This window comes from Myxine glutinosa, chromosome 13 (genome assembly GCF_964187855.1).
Source record: "Myxine glutinosa chromosome 13, kmMyxGlut1.1, whole genome shotgun sequence".
Taxonomy (NCBI): Eukaryota; Metazoa; Chordata; class Myxini; order Myxiniformes; family Myxinidae; genus Myxine; species Myxine glutinosa.
In genome coordinates, this window is record NC_136273.1 from 15,869,841 (window position 1) to 15,895,256 (window position 25,416).

General features: G+C 43.9%; 1 protein-coding gene across 1 annotated transcript in view; it reads left to right on the forward strand.

Moving 5' to 3' along the window:
• The window catches only part of LOC137438312 (liprin-alpha-1-like), a 76,632-nt gene extending 54,500 nt beyond the window's left edge, over positions 1–22,132 (forward strand). Inside the window, exons 9-16 of the mRNA XM_078766982.1 lie at positions 12,179–12,325; positions 12,506–12,640; positions 16,438–16,521; positions 18,293–18,424; positions 18,533–18,595; positions 18,780–18,871; positions 19,092–19,230; positions 22,097–22,132. Of these exons, the coding sequence (XP_078623108.1) occupies positions 12,179–12,325; positions 12,506–12,640; positions 16,438–16,521; positions 18,293–18,424; positions 18,533–18,595; positions 18,780–18,871; positions 19,092–19,230; positions 22,097–22,132 (828 nt within the window). The remainder of the gene's footprint in view (positions 1–12,178; positions 12,326–12,505; positions 12,641–16,437; positions 16,522–18,292; positions 18,425–18,532; positions 18,596–18,779; positions 18,872–19,091; positions 19,231–22,096) is intronic.
• The last annotated feature ends 3,284 nt before the right edge of the window (positions 22,133–25,416 follow it).

Genomic DNA, 25,416 nt, shown 5'->3' on the forward strand with positions numbered 1-25,416 from the left:
GAGGAGAACTGGGAGATAAATGAACAGCTGTTTTAGATGTTAATGGTGACTATGGCGGAAAGAGGAAAAAAGCAAGTCTGTCGGGGTTTTTTGAGCAAATCATTTACATGCTTGCTAATTGACTTCATGTCCAAAGTTTGGACAATACATCATCCATGGACCTTGACAAGTTTATATCCATTTGTTGATTCGCCCTTTATACCCTGCGCTCGCGAAGCGAAAAGCAGGGTTAGGCATTCGGTTGCATCGCACGTGTGGCGTATGTGCATGTCTGAATTTTAAAATTCATCTTCCCGGCAACCATTGGTCCGATTGACACGATATTTTCACCATAGGAGCGCCTGTTGGTAGATTTTCTTTATTCATAATTCTGATATAGGTCACGTGGTATGGACGCCATCTTGGAAAAACGTTACTCCTCTATATCTCTGAAACCACTCCATGGAAAAATTGAAACGTGGCTCATTGTAAAGAATTCCGCATGCGGAATAATATTGTTAATGATGACTTTATTGGTGCCTTAATTATGACGTCATAATTGGACGGCTCCAATGCTTAGTCTGATCAGTTTGAAATTTATTGAGCGTATTCTACGCAACAATTATATTAGAGAATATAATTTTATGATGTCATCACGCACGTGGTCTGGCAGTCATATTGCATCAAATAAAAAAAACCCTTTAAAAACAGAAGAGTTGGCTTGCATCAAGTTAACTGTGTGGGGTAAGTATTCTATGAATACCATCCAGTTTCATGTTTTAGCCAATTTTAAACGTACTTTTGCTCCTGTATGCCTGCCATTCCTTTCCACGCCTGACCGACCTCTCTCCCGTGCTTGGATGATTTCACGTGACAAAGTAAGATGTATTTTAAAAACAAAAAACTTAATCTTTTTAGTGACAAACACTTTTAATTTCACGTGTTTATTGTGTTTGCGGCTATCTAACTGTGTAGTCCAGCCTGGTGAGAATAAAAAAGTGTGTGTACATCGCCTCAAATCCAAACTCGCAATAATCCACGTCTGAACGACCTCTCTCTCTCTCCCATGCTGCATGAATTCACATGTGAACATAAGTATTTTAAAAATAAACCTTTTTAGTGACGATTAATTTTAATTTTAGATATTTTTTTAGTGGCAAATACTTTCTTTTGCCACAACCTTACCTTTAGATACTTTACTTTTGAGTATTTTTCTTTACTTTTTGTGACATAAGTTGCACACTAACCTTTTCCCTTTGACTTTTATGTTTTCAAACGTGGAATTTTCCATGGGTATCGCTGGTTCATTATCATGCAGTCTGAAAACTTTTTGATCAACCCTCATAAAAAGCTGGGACCTGACTAGCCACTGCCTAATATGGAATTTTTTACTCTTGCAACAAAAGGTTGCTGCTGTCATCATACCCGATGGACGTTTGCCACTCTGTGGGTGTGGGATTGAAGAGCTGTGAGAAGGCAGGAGGGGAAGTGAGAAAAGAGGGATTAAGAGAGGTGGGCAGTTGATGGAAGAAATCTTCTTCTTTCATATGCAGTACATGGTTGCAAGTAGCATCATTTGCTGGGGTTGCAGCTTTGCTGCTAATGTAGTGCCTCCCATAGATAAGAGCAGGAATTTCTAGCTTGTTCAGGGTGCCGGTGATATCCCGCTTACTCTTCGTGAAGGACTCCGTGGGATCTTTAATGACCACCAACTAATACCAGCACACGGGACACCCAGTTTAATATATATTCAAAGGATGGCGCACACACATTGGGGGAATTGCCCAGTCTGCGAAACATCAGGATGACAGTTTATAGTTGGGTCGGGATTCAAACCTAGACTAGAGACCTCAGAGGTGAGTGTACATAGCTCTGGGCTATCTTGCAAGGCCTATGGAAGAGGTAATAGAAAAGGAAAAGCTAATTGTAGAGGGAATTGTGTGTCTGCTGGGGTCACCAATCCTGCCATTTCTGCACACATAATATTTAGATGACTTCTCGTGTAAATTACATAAAAGACCAAGTGTCCACCCTACACGCAGTTTCAGAACCCAACCTTTGGCCCATCAGGCTGTGCAGGTACATTTTCCTTGGCAGTTGCTTTTGCACCACGTTCAGCTGCTGGTTCTGATTGGATATTCAGTGGCTATAAAATAGTTGTAATGGCTTCCCTGGTCCAAGCCAGGGTCTCAGCTGTAAGGTTCAGCTGCCGCATTACTGGTGACAATAAAAATTCATGAAACGCTCACAAAGACCCCTTTATTCCCACTCATTGGAGAAAAAGGAGAAGACAAGATGAGATGGAAAATACGGATAATGATAATAAATAACAAATACAAAGAAAGACGGGAGAATGCGTCGACGTCGACGAGTCTGGCATTTCACTCAGGCCAACTGGCACGGTCTTCAAGCAGCCATCAATCATCTGGACTGGTCTCCCATCTCTACCACCTCTGACATCAACTCATCCTGGGAATTCTTCCAAAGTAAATTGCTCTCTCTCATGCACAGATTTATCCCATCTCGTCTTCAGTTGTCATACCCTTCCTCCCGTCCATGGTACACGGAATCTTGTGGTGAGGCTGTTGCCCAGAAACAACTTGCCTTCGTCTCCTGGAAAGCAAATCCAACGGAAGGAAATCTCATTTCCTTTCACAAAGCCCGAAACAAGTGTGTGTCCACCCTCAGGAGAGCCAGGAAACAATATCTCTCCGTTCTCAAGACCGAACTCTCTTATCTGTCTCCCTCTTCCAAATCCTGGTGGCGTCTGGTCAAATCCGTTTCTGGTGTTTGTTCCCCCTCCATCCCCTCCCTTACTTCAAACGGCTACACAGCTGACTCCGCACGTGAAAAAGCTGAATGCCTCAACTCTGTGTTTGCCTCTAAATCTTGTGTCCCAAACCCATCCCTCTCTGTACCCACCATACCCAGTCGTACCCTGCTGCTCCTGGACTCCGTGTCCTTTCCTCCTGACAAGGTGGAAAAGTTTCTGTCAACCCTCGACTCTGATTCTGCAACTGGACCCGAAGGCATCAGCCCACGGGTCCTAAAATCCTGCTCTGCCGCTCTATCTCACCCTCTCTCTGTTCTCTTCACCCTCTCTTTTGCTCAAGGTCAACTGCCATCTGCTTGGAAATCAGCCAACATCACCGCTTTGCACAAAAAAGGTGCAAAAACAGATCCTAGCAACTACAGACCAATCAGCCTTCTCCCAATTATCATCAAAGTCATGAAATCCATCATTGCTTCGGATATGAAATCTTTCCTCTTCTCCAATGGCTTGATCTCTGACCATCAATTTGGTTTCAGACCAGGTCACTCTACTCTGGACATGCTGCTTCTGCTGTCTCAACAATGGATGGAGGTCCTCAATGCCAAACAGGAAATTAGAGCTGTCTCCCTCGACATATCACGTGCCTTCGACACGGTCTGGCACCCCGCTCTGCTCACCAAACTCTCCTCCTTTGGTATCCATGGAAATCTCCACGCATGGCTGGCGGACTTCCTCTCTAGTCGTCGTCAACGTGTGGCCCTGAATGGGTTTCTCTCATCTCCTCTTCCTGTTCAGGCTGGAGTTCCCCAAGGCAGTGTTCTGGGCCCCGTGCTTTTTCTGGTCTTCATCAATGATCTCTCTGACTCTCTTGAAAATCCTCTCTATCTCTTTGCTGATGACTCCACTCTCTGCCGCTCCATTCCTCTTCCCTCAGATCGGCAGTCTGCAGCCTCCTCACTCTCTGAAGACTTGGACAAAATCACAGACTGGTCAAACAAGTGGAACATGTCTTTCAATCCTGACAAATCTCACACTCTTACTATGTCTCTCCGAAAAGATCGACTGGACAACCCTCCCATCTACTTTCTCAACAATCCTCTCCAAGAAGTTCTGTCGCTGAAGCTTTTGGGTCTCACTATCTGCCATGATCTTTCTTGGGAAAACCACATTTCAAAGCTGGCCTCCAAAGCCAGTCGCCGACTGGGCATCCTCCGTCGTGTGAAGTCCTTCCTCGGCACACCTGAGCTCCTCACCACATACAAGGCTTTCATCCGCAGCTCAATGGAATACTGTTCTCCAGTATGGGCCGGTGCTCCTGCCTCACACCTAGCTCGGCTTCACGCTGTTGAAACCAAAGCTTTCAGAATTATTGGAATCTCCCGCGATGAAGCTATCTCTGAGGGCCTTTCACTCACTCACCGCAGGCAGGTAGGTGGTCTTTCTGTCTTCTACCGACTCCTCTCCGGCCTTGCACCCCCAGCTCTCTCTGTGCTCTGTCCCCCAAATATTCCTACAGGTCGCACAAGATCTGCCAGCAACTCTCTGATGGTTAAACTGCCGAAATCTCGGCTCTCTGCTCACCTTCACTCTTTCATTCCTCTTTTCTCCCGCCTCTGGAACAAACTCCCTCACTCCCTTCAATCCCACCCCTCCCTCCAGGTCTTTAAAACAGCTGTTCACCACCATCTCTTATCTTCCCCCATCCAAAACCTTGATCTTTTCTACCCCCGCTAATTCACCCCAGATCCACCTTGTTTGAAATTCCAACTTATTTCCTGGAAGTCCTGGCAGTGTCCATATGTTTTATACCTCTCCCACCGCCCCCTTCCCATGCCCCCCCCCCAAAGCCCTCGCCCTCTCTCAGATCTCTCGATGTCTCCATGTCTCTCGGTCCCTGCTCTCAAATGTTGTGTTTGTGTCCTTCCCCCTCTCTCCCCATCTTGTCTACCGCTCCCGATGTTATATGTTTTATGTGTCGGTTTGTCTTTCTGTGTGATTAATGTTCGCTCTTTCACGAGCCTAGATCTTGTATACAAAAAAACAAAAACAAAAAACAAAAAAAAAAATGCAAAATATGCATCTTCAAAACAAATAAACAAGGAAAATGGATTAGAGGAGAAAAGAACAGGACATTGCAAAGTTATGTACAGTTTGTCCTTCTCTTATCACCTTTCCTCAATACAACCAAAGTGTGATGTACACAAAAGCAAAATACAATTTGATGCCAATTATGATCGGCACGATGTTGCAGAGGTAACTCACCTATCTCTGAGCTGTATCATATCGGGTTGATTCCCTTCCCGATTATGTTCAACACCCCACGAGTATTGTGATCAAGGGTAGGTGATTCATCGCTGGGTCCCCCAGAACAAATAACAAATTCTTGCCCAAACCACCTTCAGTCCAACGTCAAGATTTGGCCAGCCGGTTGGTGAAAGAGTTTGGCCAAGAGATTTCCCAGGCTGACAACGCAGGACGGTGGGAATATTTGAGGCTGTTAAAGAAGTAGCAGTCCATAGTAGATTGAATGTCCTCTCAATTTATCCCAGACATAGACGAGAATATTCTCACATCACCAGCACCAATGTGTGGAAATTCACAAAAGCGCAACATCAGCAACCAGATGGTATTCATAGAATAGTACCCTGCGCAGTCAACTTGTTGTGAGCCAACTCTTCTGTTTTTGAAGGTTTTTTTTTTTGATCCAATATGGCTGCCAGACCATGTGAGAAATTACATCGTAAATTTATATTTTCTAATATAATTATTGCGTAGATCACGCTCAATAAATTTCAATCTGATCAGACTAAGTGTTGTCCCTGTCGAATTATGACGTCATAATTACTGCACCAATGACGTCATCGTTAACAACACCTATTCCCCATGCCGAGTTCTTTACAATGAGCCACGTTAAAATTTTGCCATGGAGCGGTTTTGGAGATATAGAGGTGCAAGGTTTTTCGGTTTTTCCAAGATGGCGCCTGTACCACGTGACCTATGACGTCATAATTATCATAAAAAAAGAAATTAATCAGGAGGAGGTGCTCCTATGGTACAAATTTTGTGTCCATCGTACTAACAGTTGCAGAGGAAAAAAAAAATCCCATACTGATCAGATCAATTGTTGTCGTCAAATTATGACGTCATAATGAAGGCACCAATGACATCATCAACGTATCCCGTATATCATCAACGTATGACATCATCAACGTTCCCCATGGGGAGTGCTTGACAATGACCCTTATTTCAACTTTTCCATTGAGCAGTTTGGGAGATATGGAGGTGTAGTGTTTTTCCAAGATGGCGTCCGTACCACGTGATCTATGACGTCATAATTATGAATAAAATTATGCAATGATATATACCATCCAATAAATACATTCCTACATGGACACACTCATGCCTTGCACTCCTTGTGGAATGTCCTTGTGGAATGAATTCATTATTTATTTTGTAAGGAGTGGTGTACCTCGTGTTGCCCTCATTTTTTCGAGCGACCAATCGGGTTAATTTGGGATCCCTGGAAAGTCAAATGATTGTAACTTTGCTTCGTAAATAGTGCGGAATAATCCTGCCAGGTCACAAGCTTGTGGCAACCACTTGATGCAAACATGTGAAGAAGCTTTAGTTCAGCCATCTTTGTGCTATCGGCCAAGCATGTGACAGTAGCCGATGGGAATTTGCACTTCTGTTGTCCATATGACAATAGCTTAAGGTACTTTTAATTTTTTCCTTTTGAAAAAAAGATAATAATTGTATGAAAAACTCTGTTTAATAGAGAATATTGTTACGTGTCCGGTTTTTAATATGGACGATGTCCACAGGCTGGTTGCCAGACCCTCCACTCGACCTCTAACCCTAAGGCCACCGGCCACGAATACCTCCATGGCCTGACGGGTTGTTAAACAACCACAGACGCAAGTTGAGCTAATTATATTTGACAGGGTCTGCACAGTGCACACCCTCAATTGTATTACCATATTTTATTAATCTATATTATAATAGGCGAAGGTGATTCTGTCTGTCTGTCTGTCTGTCTGTCCGGGGGTGTGGCTTACTCCGTTTACAGAGTAGCTCCACCCATTCTTGGAGAGGCTTCATGTAAACAAATATCCACCATTTTATTAACTCGAATAGCTTTGAGGCCTGTTTAGTTAGGCCTGTGTTGTCTTTCTCTCTCTCACAGGTTCATTTCAACTCTAATTCGATATATCATTTCATTTTTAACAGTTGCTAACATAGTTTTAGACTCGGTTGAAAAAAACCGGGAAGAGAATCCCATGAAAGTTTCCGTTTATAGAACGAAATGATTTCTCAAAGGCCTGTAAAATAAAGCCCATTCATTGAGTCACCTTCACGATTTTATCTCGAATTCACCATCTGATTTAATTTTTATCGATGGTTTTAGACTCGGTGTCAGAAATAATTGAGAACATTCACGCACACACGGGAAAATGCAGAGATATATTTTTAAAAATTGCGCCACGATGATACACGAAAATACACCGCCTAAAATAATAGTCGGGGAAAATGTCGACATATATTAAAAATTCGCTTTTTCTTTTCCGTTAAGATATATTACTTTTACTTTTGATGACAGTCGTCACAAAACGACATATTTCTTCGTTCTTATTTCATTCAACATTATTATCCAGAAGTAAAATATGTTTCAGGAAATTACCGAGATATTTCTTCGTTTTTTTTATTTATTAGTTATGTGCGCATACACTTTAAATAGGTTTATTTGAAATCTTTAATTTTCACAATGTAATTTACTTGCCATTTGATGATTACAAGACACTTCCTCTTGAGGATCGTGACAATTCATGCGTTGCGTGGAAACTTCCATTTCCAAAATGAATGAGACGGGAGAGGAGCGAGGAGTTGGAGAGTGAGGGAGTGAAGGGCGAGGGGTTGGAGAGTGAGGGGCAAGGGGTTGCAGAGCGAGGAGCGAGGGGTTGTAGAGCGAGGAGCTAGGGGTTGGAGAGCGAGGAGCGAGGGGTTGGAGAGCGAGGAGCGAGAAATTGGAGAGGAGTGAGGGGTTGGAGAGCTAGGAGCTAGGGGTTGGAGAGCGAGGAGCGAGGGGTTGCAGAGCGAGGAGCGAGGGGTTGTAGAGTGAGGAGCTAGGGGTTGGAGAGCGAGGTGCGAGGGGTTGGAGAGCGAGGAGCGAGGGGTTGGAGAGCGAGGAGCGAGAAATTGGAGAGGAGTGAGGGGTTGGAGAGCGAGGAGTGAGGGGTTGGAGAGCGAGGAGTGAGGGGTTGGAGAGCGAGGAGCTAGGGGTTGGAGAGCGAGGAGCTAGGGTTTGGAGAGCGAGGAGCGAGGGGTTGGAGAGCGAGGAGCGAGGAGTTGGGGAGCGAGGGGTTGGAGAGCGAGGAGTGAGAAATTGGAGAGGAGTGAGGTGTTGGAGAGTGAGGAGTGAGGTGTTGGAGAGTGAGGAGTGAGGGGTTGGAGAGCGAGGAGTTGGAGGGTGAAGAGCTAGGGGTTGGAGAGCGAGGAGCGAGGGGTTGGAGAGTGAGGTGCGAGGAGTTGGAGAGTGAGGGGTGAGGGGTTGGAGAGTGAGGAACGACGGGTTGTAGAGTGAGGAGCGAGGGGTTGGAGAGTGAGGAGCGAGGAGTTGGAAAGTGAGGAGCGAGGAGTTGGAAAGTGAGGAGCGAGGAGTTGGAAAGTGAAGAGCGAGGGGTTGGAGAGTGAGGGGCGAGGGGTTGGAGAGTGAGGGCTTGTGGGGGCTTGGATAGTGAGGAGTGAGGGGTTGGAGAGTGAGGAGCGAGGAGTTGGAGAGTGAGGAGCAAGGGGTTGGAGAGTGAGGAGTGAGGGGTTGGAGAGTGAGGAGCGAGGAGTTGGAGAACGAGGAGCAAGGAGATGGAGAGTGAGGGCCGATTAGAGAGAAGAGTGAGGAGCGATTGCAGAGGAGAGTGAGGAGTGATTTGAGGGGAGTGTGAGGAATTGGAGAGGAGTGTGAGGGGGTATTGGAGAGGGGTGTGAGAAGGAGTGGGATTGGAGAGGCGTGAGGGTGGAGAGAGGAGAGTGTCAGGTGGAGAGGAGTGAGGCGTCACATATTATGTGAAATAAATAAATTGTGTTCATTACACCATTTCTGGATCTGATGAATTGCCAGTAACCATTTTGTAAAATTTAATGTGCAGCACCTAAATCAAGATGTCCAAATGTCACACACGTCCATGCCCGTGGGATTCCCACGGGTGACCCCACTAGTCTTACTATAATTCACCAAATGTTTGTCCGTCCATCTGTCTGTCCGTCCGTTCGAAGGTACCACAAAACGGCTGAACCGATCGCAACAATATTTTGGGTGGGTAATCCTGGGATCTCCTGGAGTAAAATAGGCTTTATTGTTTTTCCAATTTCAGCTTTGGCCTCCAGCATTTTCAGGTTTGGACTCCCGCATAACGTTATTTTCCCGGGTGCCGCACAAACGGCTGCACCGATCGGCTGCACCGATCGGACTCGGTGACCTCGGAGAAAGACCTTTTATAAGGACATGGGTTGAATCACTGCTTGAGAGAATGCCAACCACCTCCCCGCCATCACGGCCGTCTCTCCAACTCGCAATCCCACGAGATATACGGAAAGGACGACCCAAAACCAATATAAACATCATTAAACATCATTCGTATATAAACATCATAAAAAGTAAATAATGATCTCGGCCAAAGTTCAAACGATGTGGGTTTAATCTCTACATGAGAGAAATCCACATAGCTATTTGGGCGGTGTATACGCTAACAGATTGCTGTCTCCATCGATCTTGCCAAGGCCATAACACCCATCGGCTCAAAATCATTTTAACTGTTGACTTGGTAGTTTTTTTTACAATGAAGGAAACATTAACAATGTTGTTAAAAGTTTATCTTGTGATTAATTTGTGATTGGAGTTATGTTGTTTGGAATGAAAAAGAGATATCGAGTTCAAGTAAATGACGACATGCCGTGAAGGTTTCTACTTTCTGAACGTGAACTTCGCGGATCGCCATATGCTGATTCGCCACGGACCCACGATCGATGTTTCTATACGTGAACGTACCCGTTTGTTTGCGAACGGGTACGTTTTTCATGGAAGTCCTTCACAAACTTGCTGTCCATGTCTGATGTGCGACTGAAGGTGCTACAGGAATGTGGAATTTATTGGTTTCATGCTTTAGCATTCACCGTATCTGCATTGCCTGTTTGCTTCTGGCCTCCCACCTGTGCGTAGCACTGGTATCTCACTAGTATAATTAATTCAACAAGGCAACTGCACCCTCCACGCGCACGCGTGTACAGCCGAGCAGAACCGTGAGTGCAGTGTTGTCTAATCGCTGAGCCAACCGGTTGGGCCAAAACTTCCCTTCTATCGATTATGAACACAATATTCCAGACCCATGAAGGAAAGGACAACTGAGGCAGATTTGAAAGATGTTCAACAAGCAACAAACAGCAATCTGTATTTCACAAGCAGGCAAACATCAATGCCGTAATTGTAAGCAAGCAAAGTCAGAAGGCATAGAAGAGCAGACTTAGCACATATGTTTTCCCCTTATACAGATTTATTTACACGAAAGACATGGCACCATCACTCAACCAGGGTGAAGATGTGAGGAGAAAGAAGCAGAGCGGAGTATCGGGCAACTCCTCTGTTAACTCACACAACCAGGCGGGGCAGGAGGACAGGGAGAATGGGCGGTGTAGTGTCGATGACACTGTCGATTGTAGTAGGCTACAATGTAGAGATAGTGTGCGCTTCGAGGTAATATGTGAGGTGTGAATCAGTGTCTTGGCCCCGTAGGTAATTGTTGATAGCTCTTAGGAATGCTGATTCCCTTTGCGCATCCAAAGTAGACGATTAAGCGGTCCGTAGAGAAAGCAAGGAAAAAGATAGCGTGAGTGTATGTGCATCTGCGCAGCGCATCGGAGATCTCTCGACGTCATCGCGCCCTCGTCTCGTGCTCCCCTCACCCAGCAGTGGGCTTGGAACCAGCACAGTTTGCCCTGGACCCAGCGCAGTCTGCTCTGGCAGGCGATTCCCCGAGCAGGCAGGCAGTCTTCTGGTAGAGTCCCCAGCGTGCACACAATAGCCCCGAGCCGCCTCCTTGCCTTTATGTGTGCCGCGCCTGGCGTGGCTTCGAAGGAGCAAAGTTCACGCAAGCATCTTTCGACCCCACGCAGCCTTTTACCATTGGTGCACGTCCAGCGGCCCGGGGGGCCGGGTGCAACGATGGGGCAGTGGAAAAATCTATGTTGTGTTGTTCCTGAGGTGATAGGCGCTTCTGCCCCTTCCCTCATGCATGTGAACACTCAAATGGCCTGGCGGTTATTGGGGATCCTGCCACTCCTTCACGCATGCAAATTATGTTCCTCTGCACTGTGCATATGTGAGAAGCGTTGTCCCATGTGGAAGTGCAAGGAAGGAAGAATAGGGGAAGGTAATTTGATAGGTCCTGAGGATTAATTGGTTCTAACGGGAAGGATTTCGTTCGCGCGTATGGGGTTCGACGGAGGTTGGTGTTGATTTGGAGACCGAGGAATACAGATGTATGGACTGTTTAACAGATGGTTGATCGTGAATAATAAAAGAGTGAGGGGTTGGAATGGTGAGGGAAGGATGAACAGATGGATTGAATGTCGGATGATGGATTGAGATTGTTTAAGAGGATTGATGGTGTATTGAGAATGCTGAAAGCGGCTAGAGAAAGGGAAGATCACACCGAGGATGAAACAGGCTAATCTCACAACGCAATTCCCTCCAATCCCCTGGACACAGGGCAAGGATCTATAGACACACAAACTAAAGAAATAACTGGCTGGGGAAATTCCTACGTGTTCATGGATGTTCTCCCCAGGGTGAATTCCCATAAACTTAACACTATGTTGGTAGTTTTGATTTTCAACATTAATAATATGATATCAAGAATTGAGTTAGCCTGGTTTGGCATTTCCATCCATGTACCTATCTCATGGTGCTGGGATATTAGATAGAAATCCTATACACTGTGTTGATACATGTCAAAACCTATTTTGACTGATTTTTCTTTCCCTACAAGTAATCCACCTGGGATTCACCTTCAGGAATTTCCTCGGTGTATAGTTGGCTTTGGACAGTGAATCAAATATTGTAGTCCTGATGGCAGCTTTCAACCCAGCAGGTCTTATGCCAGAGGCCAAGCTCCATGTTTCCCAGAGATAGTGTTCTATCTTGCGCTTGTTTTCAGTTGATCAAAGATCCCAAAGGACCTTGCACTGTACATGTATTGGAGTTATCGGAGAAACTACTTCACTTTTACATGAATTACAACTTCTTTAGGAGACAATGTACTGATCAACACAGCTGGTCCAGTCAAGTACTCAGATGTGAACGAGCAGCCAGTTAATTCCAAGTTGAAACTAACCTCTTGGACTTGTCAATTTTCTGTCCACCCCCTTGTTCTCAAGGCAATGGCCCAGAAGGAGGACATGGAGGAGCGAATAACTACACTGGAAAGGCGCTACCTGGCTGCGCAGCGGGAGGCAACCTCTCTGCACGATCTCAATGACCGCCTGGAGTCTGAGGTTGCCACGCGAGATGCCCTACATCGGCAGGTGAAACATCCTCCACTCTCAGCTTTCCTCTGAGCTTTGACATTTGTGTTAAATTGAAACACAGAGATTTCAAAAGTTATTTTGACTGTGAAGCAACAAAGGATTTCTAACTTATTAGCTTCTTTAAACAAGATGGCTAAAGGATAGGCCAAAATTTGCGCTGTTTTTGATTGCATGCAGAGTGAGGAAAGGGGAAGGCAGGTGTCGGAGCGATTGGAGTTGGCGGAGCAGCGGTTACAGCAGACTCTGCGGAGGGCAGAGACCCTTCCAGAGGTGGAGGCAGAGTTGGCCCAGCGTGTTGCAGCGCTGAGCAAGGTATGGCTTAAACGACTCATAATTAAAACGAGCCATGACCAGCATTCAATGCCGGCACCTTTTTAGACTCACCTGAAAGGGAGAGGTTATTGGTGTGTGTGTGTGTGTGTGTGTGTGTGTGTGTGTGTGTGTGTGTGTGTGTGCGTGCGTGTGCGTGCGTGTGCGTGCGTGTGTGACCAATTGGTCATGCTGTTTGCCAAAAATTGCTATATTGGTCACATAGCCCATATTACTTCCCATACAAAGTTGGATCTGTACGCCGAGTAGGAGTTTGTAGCTTTAAATATGTGGCCGTGTATAAGGAACAAAGAGAGGAAGTGAAGGGAGAGAGAGAAAGATATCCATGCTTATATACAATATTTAGATATCAAATATTCTCTGTTGTTAAGAAAAATGTACTAAATTTGAAAGTTCTGCTGCTGGATAGTTCGCTGTGGAGGGCAGGCCAATTCTAAGATTAAGGTCTGATCTGAGGTGGTGATGTACTGCCGACTGAAGCCCTGTAGAGAAGAGTGCGATTGAATGTTGATGGAGGATCCACAAAGAGTGAATCAAAGGGGTGAGGTTGAGATGTGAACCTGGATTTTGGGAGTTTCACAAGGATGGTGCCATTGAGAAAATCTAGTTTTTTTTCTAATTTTAGATATCTTTATATTATTTAAGATGAAAGATCTTTTCTTTATCTTGCTTCATATATCAGATCTTTTAAGTCTATTTTTTTTACAAATTTCAGATCTTTTTTTCTCTCTTTTCAGGTATCAGATTGTTACCTCTTCCACTGATGGTGGTTGGAGGGTTTTCATCCCCGATTGTCTATCTTTTTGTCTGTAAGCACGATATTTCAAACAGTTATGGATGGATTTGGACGAAACTTTGTAGACAGGTTGGGTGTGTGATAAGGACGAAATTATTTGATTTTGGTGAAGACTATTTGATTTTGTCGACAGATCTGGACATGAGATTTTTCCTTAATTTCTATGTGATTCTTCATAGCTGAGAGATTGAGCCAAAAACGATACATAGGACGATATCTCAAAACGTTGTGGACGCATTCGGACGAATCTAGGTGGATGAGTTGGTTCGGCGACGAGAGCAACCAGATTAGATTTTGGTTCAGGTCCGGATGCAGATCTGACCGATCAGTAGGATACAAAACCTCAACTGTTCCTCCTGGTGGGGGTATGCGCTCCATTGGGTGCCGTTTTAGTTTTGTCTTGGTTTAGACATCCTGAGTTGTTTTTTATTCTTCAAGATATCAGATCTTTTCTTCAACTTGTTTCAGATATCAGATCCTTTTTCTGCTTCTTCATTCAGAAGAATGTTTTTGCCTGTTGCTGATTAGTGAAAGGTGTTACTAAAATTTTCCCATTTAAGCATGTCAAACAATATAAGGCCTCTCTCTGACTGTTTCCTGAAATCCATAAATATAACTTTTTAAGAATTACTGATTTTCATGAATGTAACTGCTTTAGTTTAAAAAAAAATTCCTGGGAAAACCACATTTCCAATCTGGCCTCCAAAGCCAGTCGCCGTCTGGGCATCCTCCGTCGTGCAAAGTCCTTTCTGGGCATTTCTGAGCGTCTCACCACATACAAGGCTTTCATCCGCAGCTCAATGGAATACTGTTCCCCCCTCTGGGCCGGTGCTCCTGCCTCACACCTAGCTCGGATTCACGCGGTTGAAACCAAAGCATTCAGAATCATTGGAATCGCCTGCGATGAAGCTGATTCTGAGGGCCTTTCTCTCTCTCACCGCAGGCAGGTTGGTGGTCTTTCTGTCTTCTACCGATTCCTCTCCGGCCTTGCTCTCCCTGCTCTGTCTGTGCTCTGTCCCCCAAATATTCCTGCAGGACACACAAGATCTGCCTGCAACCCTCTTCTGGTGAAACTGCCAAAATCAAGATTCTCTGCTCACTTTCATTCCTCTTTTCTCCTGCCTCTGGAACAATCTCCCACACTCTCTTCAATCCCTCTCGTCCCTCCAGGTCTTTAAAACAGCTGCTCACCACCATCTCTTAGTAGGACTTTAAAACGTCCCCCATCCAAAACCTTGATCTTTTCTACACCCTTTAAAGCACCCCAAATCCACCTCTTTCAATCTCCAACTTCTTTCCTGAAATTCCTAGTAGTGTTCATTTGCTTTATACTGTATAGCCCTCCCTCCTCCACCAGCCCTCCCTCCTCCACCAGCCCTCCCCCTTCCACCGATGTACCCACGACCCTGTTCTCTACTGTTGTGCTTGTGTGCTTCCCTCTCTCTCCCCCTCTTGTCTCCCACTCCCTTCATGGTATGTTTTATGTGTCTGTGCATGTTTTCATGTTCAATGTGTTAGCTCTTACACGAGCCTCGATTATGTATACAAATATATATATATATATATATAATGCAATCCATGGGTTGGCAGGACAGCCTAGAGGTGTGTGCATTTGACTGAGCTATCCAGCCAGGGTTTGAATCCCGACGCAGCTATAAACTGTCATCCTGGTGTTCCACATGCAGGACGAAGCATCATTTCTAGACGGACGTTACGCCGGAAGATCTGCCAGCCAGCACTGGGGGACTTGGTAGACGTTAAATATCCCGCTCTGTCTATCGTGAAGAGTAGGTGAGTTATCGCCGGCATCCTGAACAAATTACAAATTGCTGCCATAGTCGAATGTCAGGCCTATCGAGCCAGTTCCCAACATCCTTGGGGCTGAATCGTTCTCCCTGGCCGACTCACAAGGTGGGATTAATCAGAGCATTAAATAAGAAGAAGCGTCAAGTGAAATGCAAATTGAAAATTGTACTATTTTCTTTTTGCACAAATTTTCACAAAGAAACTGAATCTATTGCTCGGCATGATTTTAAAGATAAAAATTACTTTACTGTATTTAACTTGGGCTTTTTAAAGTTTCGTTTTTGAAATATAACTTCAACGGGGTTAACGAAAGTTACGGAGCCCTACACTAAGTTACGGAGCCCTACACTAAGTTACGGAGCCCTACACTAAGTTACGGAGCCCTACACTAAGTTACGACATCATTTTCCTTCTTTCACACTTTCCATGGACAGAATTGAGCCATTTTATTTTCATTGTTAATCATTGACTCTTCCTTAAGTTTATAGTGTTATAACACATTCATTTTCAGTCCTCGTTGCTTTCTGTTCACTGACTGCCTTTGGTTCCAGTCGGTTTGTGTGTTGATAGTCATTTTATTATCATTTACCGTTTATTGTTGGTTCATGTGATTGTTTCAGTGTTGATCCAATTGCTCGAGTCTTTATGGTTCACGTCTGTTCCCCTCGGGGATTTCGCTTGGGCCCCGTGGGTTCTCATTGTGAGGCCATCCCCAGGGTTCGGAAGGATGCTGGCAGATGGTGAATGGACATGGCGGGGGAATATTGATGACCAGAGAATGCGGGAAGGGAGGGGAGGGTAATTGAAGCTGTTTAGGGTGAGAGGGATTCGGATGGCTGAGGGAGGGTGAGATATTTGTATATGAGAGTAACTTGCGGAGAGTGTATTTCATAGAGATGAAAATGTGATGGTATTTACATCAATTTTATGTTCAAGATGACATGATAGCAGCCCTTGCATTGCGCATGTCTGTGGATGATCTGTGCTGGGTTTTGTTTCAGTGTATCTTGGAAAAGAAGTTTCTTTGTTAACACTGAAATAACCTTTTGTCTTTTTCAACTTTTCCATGAGCCTGGAATGAAATTATTGGTGTCATCTGATTGGGAAAGCGCATCGCAGTGAGCAAAGCATACCAGCAAGTGGTATGCAAATGACAATGCATTGTGCTTGTCTGCAGGCGGAGGAACGTCATGGCAATATAGAAGAACAATTACGGCAGCTCGAGGCACAACTCGAGGAGAAGAACCAGGAGCTTCAGAGAGTGAGGAACCTCGTGACAAAGGAAACACCTCAACTTGAGAAACAGAACCTTTAGATTTTGGAATCTTACAGTGATTGCTTTGATACGAAGTTTATAGGAACTGTGGATGTTGGCCTTCTTGCACTCTGCGTTCTTTCACTATATCTTTCAAATGACGCATTTTTGTTGTTGTTGTTCTGCTCTCCTCTTTCTCTGAAGTCTCCTGACTTCGGCCATTTCACCAACAAACCACTTTTTGGGGGGGGGGGGGGGGGGAATTGGGGGGGGGTGGGTGTTATGGCCACCAACAAACCAACAGAAGCTCCATATGTTGCCATATATCACGGGGGCTTTGAGGTCCATCTGCCCATCTACGCTGATTGCCTCAAACTTCTGAAAGGCACCGGTGCCCATACGTGATGACTTACAAAATACAAATCTGAGAGCTTTAATACTTTAAATGTATGTATACAGTTGATGTACTCGATGAGATCTAATTTGTTTGTAGCAGGCCTTTGATAAAACTTGCCATAAAAATAAGACAAATGCTTTCTAGACGGAAGGCTGATGTTGGCTTAACGGTTAAGGTGGCTGGCTTAAGATCTTAGGGTCCTGAGTTAAGCCCCTGTCATGCCATTAAGATAACACCAGTCGGGTTGGCTCAGCCTTCCATCCTTCCGAGGCCAGCAAAACGAGTACCAGCTTACTGGGAAAAATGAGCCATGTGAGTATCCTGCGTCGGAGTGGCGACCCATCCAGGATTGTGCCCCATAGCCAAGGAAAAACTGCCTCAGCAACCCTATGCATCTGAAGACGTGAAAGGAGTGGTTCTTCTTCTTCTTAATATATGCATAATGGAGGTTTTCCATATGGTAATGGAGGTATGGCCCACTTCACATTTACTCAAAGCATTCGATTGGTAACCTCTTTCCGAGGCCTACTGCTTTAAAATGACAATGCAACCTCATCTCTACGTCTCACAAATGTAGCAGAAATTCAAAGCCTAAATATGTGATGGACGTTCTTTTTTTTTGATGCGCAATGACAATACAACAACCATGTGAGCGACTTCAATGAGTCTTTCACCTGAAAGCTCAAAAATACACATTAACAAGTATCAGTTGTTTTTCTGCTGCTTGCCTTTGGTCACCTTTCATATGTGCTAACACCTTCTCACCCATTTAATTCACCCTCTCACCCATTTCACTCATCCTCTCAACCTAATTTGATCACCTTTGATTACTCACCTTTCATGTCGCTCAACGTACTACGTGTATCACCCATGTTCTCATCCCAACCCTCCTCCTCCCTCTCGGCCCCAATTTTCTCACCGTTCACATAATTTACGTTTAATATTGTTCACCTTTCATTTTGCTCAATTCACCTTTTCAATCATTATCACATGTTTTGATCACTTTCTGAAATTTTATTTTTACATTTTGTTTTTTCATCACTGAGTCAAAACCTTAGATTTAAATTAAATATATAAATTGCATAGACATTAAGATGTCAAAGTTTAAATCTCATGCCTTACCACCATAAAAATACTTCTTACCTGTCAAAAACAGATACCTTAAAGTGACTCATTAAATCCACTGAGCATATTTATTCATAGCAAGTACAATTTAAGAGATGAAATTGATCGTTCACACCAATTGCACACAACGAACAACACAGATTCAGTTCAAGCAGATATACGTATAATGTGACAAAATCGAGCAAACACAATTCTCACAACATGTACTTCCTCTTCTTCCTCTCCATACCTCGTGCCTCGCATCGCTCTTCTCAGGCACGACAGCGAGAAAAGATGAATGAAGAGCATAATAGACGGCTTTCGGACACCGTGGACAAGTTGCTGTCTGAGTCCAACGAGCGTCTACAGCTACATCTAAAAGAGCGCATGGCCGCGTTGGACGAGAAGGTGATGTATTTGCATGGTAGCTGGGTCAACAGATATCAGAACAAATAATTTGGTCAAATACAAAACTAAACTATAACCTTCCAATTCAATATATATTCATCTTTCCAGAATGCACTAAGCCAAGAACTAGAGACAAGTCGCAAGCAATTGGAGGAAGCTTTACAAGAAAAGGTAAAAGGAATGGCAAACACTTAGCAAGCAAGTAAAACGAAATCTTGTAGGAATTAGTTCATGAATCAAATAAGTTGAAGTTTCCAGAACTCATTTTTCTATTTAGATGTGACTTCCTTAAATGCGTCTGAGTCTTGAAGGCTGGGACACTTACATAGTGGCTCCTTGGATCTTCTTCATTCAGGTGCGGCTCAGTGAGGAGCTGGAAATGCTTCGTGCGGAGTTTGATCAATGGAGACTCAAGCCCTCAGCTTTCACTGATCCCACCTTGCCGAGGTCAGCAATACACATCATATGTGTTATGTATTTGGAGACAGAACTTGTAACATAAATAATATGAGTCGTGACTTGTCTTTTGGCCAAAACGGTGGTTGTCCAAACATAATTCCATCTTATGTGGCATTTAATAGCGATTCCAAAAGACTGTGTTTGATTTCTTATGAGTTTGGTTGACTTTCTGTGAGAGTATTTCATATTTTCTTTATTCCTTGGTCAGGTCGGGGAGGGGAAGCCTGGCTGAACTGCGTTTTTCCCGTGCGTCTGTAACTCTGGCTGACCCTGGTGATCTCTACGGCACATTGCGCCGGACACGCAAAGGGACAAGGCCAGGGCCGACACGTGATGATGTTGTCAAGGTTGAATGCTGCTTCTTGTGTTTTTTGTGGCATCCACTGTATCTATCATTGTAGTTTCTACAGCTGCTGCTTTTGTGGTCATTTTGGTGCAACTGTCTCTGGTATGTTTTTTTTTAAAATTTACTTATTTAATATTATCATTATTATTATTATTATTATTATTGTTATTATAGTCAAATTATCACTTTACGTGCTTCCAATTCTATCAAAGTACAAGCTTAACTCAACATGAGCACAACCACTAAGATTTTTGAAATGCTTGGAACATGGTATAATGTACTCCAAGGAAAACAAATGCTCTTTAAGCCAAATTTTGACAAAATAATATGAATAAATGATGAAGATTAAATATTTGAATTAAATTATCAAACCTATTCAGACATCGTGCTAATGAGAGTTCACAGTGTTTCTATAACTAATATCAGGGCCGTCTGTCTGGACACATCTCATGCTTCTGATACAGTCTAACATCCTGCCTTACTCTCCAAACTCTCTGCCTATGGTATCCAAGGCTAACTCCACACATGGATTACTGACTTCCTCTACTCTGACGAAAAAAAATGACAAGCCGGTCAAATACTTGGAATATGTCTTTCGATCCTGACAAATCTCACACTCTCACTATCTCTCTTTTTGAAATGACCATCTGGCAAACCCCCCCATCTACTTTCTTAACAATCCTCTTGAGGAAGTTCATTCATTCAAACTCCTGGGTCTCACTTTCAGCCATGATCTTTCTTGGGAAAACCACATGTCACAAGTTGGCCTCCAAAGCCAGCCGCTAACCTGGCATCCCCTGTCATACAAAATCCTTCCTTGGCACCCCTAACCCCTAGCCACAAATAAGGCCTTCATCCGCAGTTTGATGGAGTACTGCTCTCCCCTCTGCGCTGCCTTCCCTGCCTCGTGTCTTGCTCAGCTTGATGCCATGCTCAATATGGAAACCAAGGCCTTCAAGATTATTTGAATCTCCCACGATGAAGCTGAGGCTATGGGCCTATCACTTCGCCATCACAGACAGGTCGGTGGTCTCTCAATCTTCTACCACCTCCTTTCTGGTCTTGCACCCTCTGCTCGCAATTTTGACCAGATAAACTGGATATTATCAATATAACATACCCAGGACCTTTTCCAAGATGTCGTGATGAGGTTGTGCATAGATTTTAGCCTCTATCATTCCCATAAAGATGTTGGTATATGATGGTGCAACAGGGGTGCCCATAGCGGAATCCTGAGTTTGAATGTAATGCTATCCGTTGAATTGGAAATTATTCAATTTGAGCGCCAGTTTCAATAAGCTCTCGGGTAGGCAGGTTTTTTTTTTTTTTTTTTTTTTTTTTTTTTTTGTATGCAAGATCGAGGCTCGTGAAAGAGCTGACATGAATCACACAAAAAGTCAAACCGACACATAAAACACAAAATAAGGGGAGTGGTAGACAAGATGGAGAGAGAGGGGGAAGGACACAAACACAACATTTGAGAGCAGAGACATCGAGAGAACTGTGGGAGGGAGAGGGCTTGGGGGAGGTGGGAGAGGTATAAAACATATGGACACTGCAAGGACTTCCAGGAAAGAAGTTGGAATTTCAAAAAAGTGGATCTGGGGTGAATTAGCGGGAGTAGTAAAGATCAAGGTTTTGGAGGGGGGAAGATAAGAGATGGTGGTGAACAGCTGTTTTAAAGACCTGGAGGGAGGAGTGGGATTGAAGGGAGTGGGAGAGCTTGTTCCAGAGGAGGGAGAAAAGGGGGATGAAAGAGAGAAGGTGAGCAGAGAGCCTAGATTTTGGCAGTTTAACCATAAGAGGGTTGCTGGCAGATCTTGTGCGACCTGTAGGAATATTTGGGGGACTCCTCCCCCCAAGCTGGGGGTGCTAAGCCTCCAAAGCACAGACAGAGTTGGGGGTGCTAGGCCAGAGAGGAGTCGGTAGAAGACAGAAAGACCACCAACCTGCCTGCGGTGAGCGTGAAAGGCCCTCAGAGTTAGCTTCATCACGGGAGATTCCAATGATTCTGAAAGCTTTGGTTTCAACAGCGTGAAGCCGAGCTGGGTGTGAGGCAGGAGCACCGGCCCAGAGGGGGGAACAGTATTCCATTGAGCTGTGGATGAAAGCCTCGTAAGTGGTGTGGAGCTCAGGTGTGCCAAGGAAGGACTTCGCACGACAGAGGATGCCCAGTCGGCGACTGGCTTTGGAGGCCAGCTTGGAAATGTGGTTTTCCCAAAAAAGATCATGGCAGATAGTGAGACCCAAAAGCTTGAGCGACAGAACTTCTTGGAGAGGATTGTTGAGAAAGTAGATGGGAGGGTTGTCCAGTCGGTCTTTTCGGAGAGACATAGTAAGAGTGTGAGATTTGTCAGGATTGAAAGACATGTTCCACTTGTTTGACCAGTCTGTGATTTTGGATCTTGTCGATTTGTTGACCAGTCTGTGATTTGGGATCTTGAGGTGTGGGATCTTGTCGTGTATCCACTGCTTTGCAGCATGCAGACAGGCCTTCTGAATATGTAATATTAGTGGAAAGGGATGTAACGTCTGCCATGGCTAAAATTATTCGGGAGTTAAAAGGTGAGTATGTTTCGTTCAATCCCTGAATGTGAGTCAGAAAGCGAGTTGTGTCCTTATGATATGAGGGGAGATACATTACGAGAGGACATAAAATAATGTGGCGCACCACAAAAAAGGGGGCTTACGGGTGGTCAGAAAACGATGAAAAGTCAGTTTACCCAAGGAACACCCATAAGCCCCCTTTTCCCCTTTTCACTTTGCCCGCCACAAATAACAGTCAACAAATTTTGATATCAGAACGGTTGGACATGCGCAGCCAGATACAATTGGCCTACCTGAATTGTTTACCTTGTGCATTTTAGGAAGAAAATAATGATAAGCACAACGAGGATCTTTAGGAACCAAGTGAGATTTGATGGTTTCATCTACCTGAATAGAATCTACAACCTTTTAACTTCGTCGAGATGTAGAAGGTTGGGGTCGGATGGGAGGTCTTTGTAGGTATCACTATGTAGTTGGTGCTTACCTTCTGCAATGTAATCTGTATTAGACATAATGACAACGGCAGAACCATTATCTGCTGGCTTTATTACGAAGTCTTTATTATCTTGGAGATTGTGGAGTGCTCTTTGCTCGGCCTTTGTAAGATTGTCCTTATGTCTGGAAGAATTATATTTGTAGGCCGCATTTTCAATTTAATTGCTCACTTGTTCCATATAGACGTGTAGATAGGGAATGTCGGCACGAGGTGTCCAGGTGTTTTTTGGTTTTCGGTGAGGTGAGTTGTGGTGTATTAGTTTCGGTGTATGTGATTGTATGTGTCTGTTGTAGGGCTGATGGTGCTGGGTGTACTCTAGCAAAGTGTGCTTTTAATGTCATTCGCCTACAGAAATTTTGTAAATCTTCTTTCAATTGTAATTGGTCTATTTGTGGAGCGATTTGGCAAAATTTTAGACCCTTAGAGAGCAAGCTTATTTCAGCCTCACTAAGGGAATGATTGGAGAGATTGATGATCCCTACTTTCGGGAGGTCCTCCATTTTGGTTGAAGTACAAGTTCTGTTATTGTCGATTTGACCTGAAGCTGTCCTTCATTTTATTTCTTCCGATTATATATTTTATGCAAATGAGGTACACAACTTCTTCTATTGTGGAGTTTCTGCTATTTCTCACAGATATTATATATATCTATATTATAATAGGCGAAGGTGATTCTGTCTGTCCGGGGGTGTGGCTTACTCCATTGAGAGAGTAGCTCCACCCATTCTAGGAGGGGCTTCGAAAACAAATTCTGGGAGAGGCTTCATATAAACAAATATCCACCATTTTATTAACTCGCATAGCTTTGAGGCCTGTTTTGTAGGCCCGTGGTGTCTTACTCTCTCTCCCAGTTTTATTTCAAATCAAATTCGATATATCATTTCATTTTTCACAGTCGCTAACATCGTTTTAGACTCGGTTGAAAAAAAACGGGAAGAAAATCCGATGAAAGTTTCCGTTTATAGAACGAAATGAATTCTCAAAGGCCTGGAACTTCAAGGCCATTGAGTCTCTCTCATGCCTTTATCTCCAATCTAACTCACCATCTGATTTCATTTTTATCGATGTTTTTAGACTGTCAGCAATAATTGTCAGCAATAATGTCAGTTAGATGTCAGCAATAATTGAGAACATTCACACACACGCGGGAAAATGCAGATATATTTTGAAAAATCGCGTCATGATGTATCATACACCGCCCAACATGACACAGACGGCAATATGTCGACATATACACAAAGAATTAAGTTAAGCACCCCCCCCCCGTTTTCTTACAACCTCGCACATTACAAGTTTGTTGTCGTCAAAACAGTGTAATATACCCATGATATTGCTATATTTTCTGGAGAAGTGATATTATGGTCACATAAAAACATAACAATCATGCCGTTTTCAATATTTTATTCTGAATAATTTAAGGTGAAATTTTTTGGGAATTTTAGGCATATTTTCACCTCAATTTAAGTATGGAGCTATAGGTCCATCACGGACAGTGTGGATGACGTTTATGTTTTCTAACGTACAGTCATTGTTCTGAGAAGACCTCTAGCGATCTTTGCGTCAATAACGTGTGTAGGACCCACGTGATCGGATCACTGACTCAACCCTACGTCACAGATGTGTGCACTCATCTGCATTTCATCAATGGATAATTGCTAATGTCATACCAATCATTATTTGATCTCACATACCTTAGAATATATGCCAATGTATACATATACACAAAGAATATATATTAGGGGGTGCTTACCTTAATTCGTTGTGTAGGGGTGCTTAACTTAATTCTTTGTGTATATATTAAAATTCGCTTTTTCTTTTCCGTTAAGATGTATTACTTTTCCGTTTGATGACAGTCGTCACAAAAACGTCAACAATGATGCCGACATATATTTCTTCGTTTTTATTTCATTCAACATTATTATCCGGGAGTAAAGGTTCACGTGTTCATTTCACGTGTGCAAAAACAAACTCCATTTCACGTGTGCATGGACGTGAAACGCAGACAGGAAATTGCTAAGAGATATTTCGTTCGAAGCAATTATACACCGCCCAAAAAAAAAATTTCACCGATAAACCGAGTGAATTCACCGAGCGAATTTCATCGAATTTCACCGAGTTTCAGGAAATTACCGAGAGATATTTCTTCGTTTTTATTTTATTAGTTACGAGCAGAAGTACCCAGCGTTGCCGGGCGGGAGAGGGGGGAAGGGCACGTACACTTTAAACATGTATATACATGTGGGATGTGGGATATATACATGTGGGACATGTGTACGTGCGTGTGTGTGTGTGTGTGTATGTGTGTGTGTGTGTGTGTGTGTGTGTATGTGTATATATATATATATATATATATATATGTGTGTGTGTGTGTGTGTGTGTGTGTATATGTGTGTGGGTGTATGTATGCGTGTGGGTGGGCGTGTGTGTGTGTGTGTGTGTGTGTGTGTGTGTGTTATTGTGAAACTGAATGTGCAGGTGCAGCATCTAACTCAAAATGTCGAAATGTCACACACGTCCATGCCTGTGGGATTCCCACGGGTGACCCCACTAGTATATATATATATATGACTCCATGGTGAGATCTCCAACCTTTAATTGAACAAACAATGACTCAACGTTTCGATTAACAACATGTGACAAAGCCACACGCCTCCGTTAATCTTCCTCAAGAGTAATAAAATCATCTCAACATCCGCTTTTATGCAAAGTGGGGTGGGCAAAGCTGGACAGCCAATTAAACCGTATCACACCGCTCTCGTGAACGGAGACGTTACTGACCAAATTCAAAGATCAACCGCATATTAACGGCTCAAAATAATCCTGTAAGCAATGCTGGATTATAACTCAAATGTTTAGAAAATCCGGAACAATCATTACATTTAATTAGAAGCTAAACTTGTAAATAATTAAATTGTAAATTAAATTAAAACTGTATATATATTCAAGCAAAAATTTTTAAGATAAAATAAAATTGCCATAATATCAAGATTGTCACACGTGGCCATTTGCGATAAAGGGGAATGCGGGAAGAGGGGGGGGGGGGAGTAATAGGGGGGATAAAATGGGGGGGGGGAACCGGAGAAGGGGCGGAAGCGGAGGGGGGGGGGGGGGGGTTTGGGAGAGGGGTGGTTTGGGAGAAGCGTG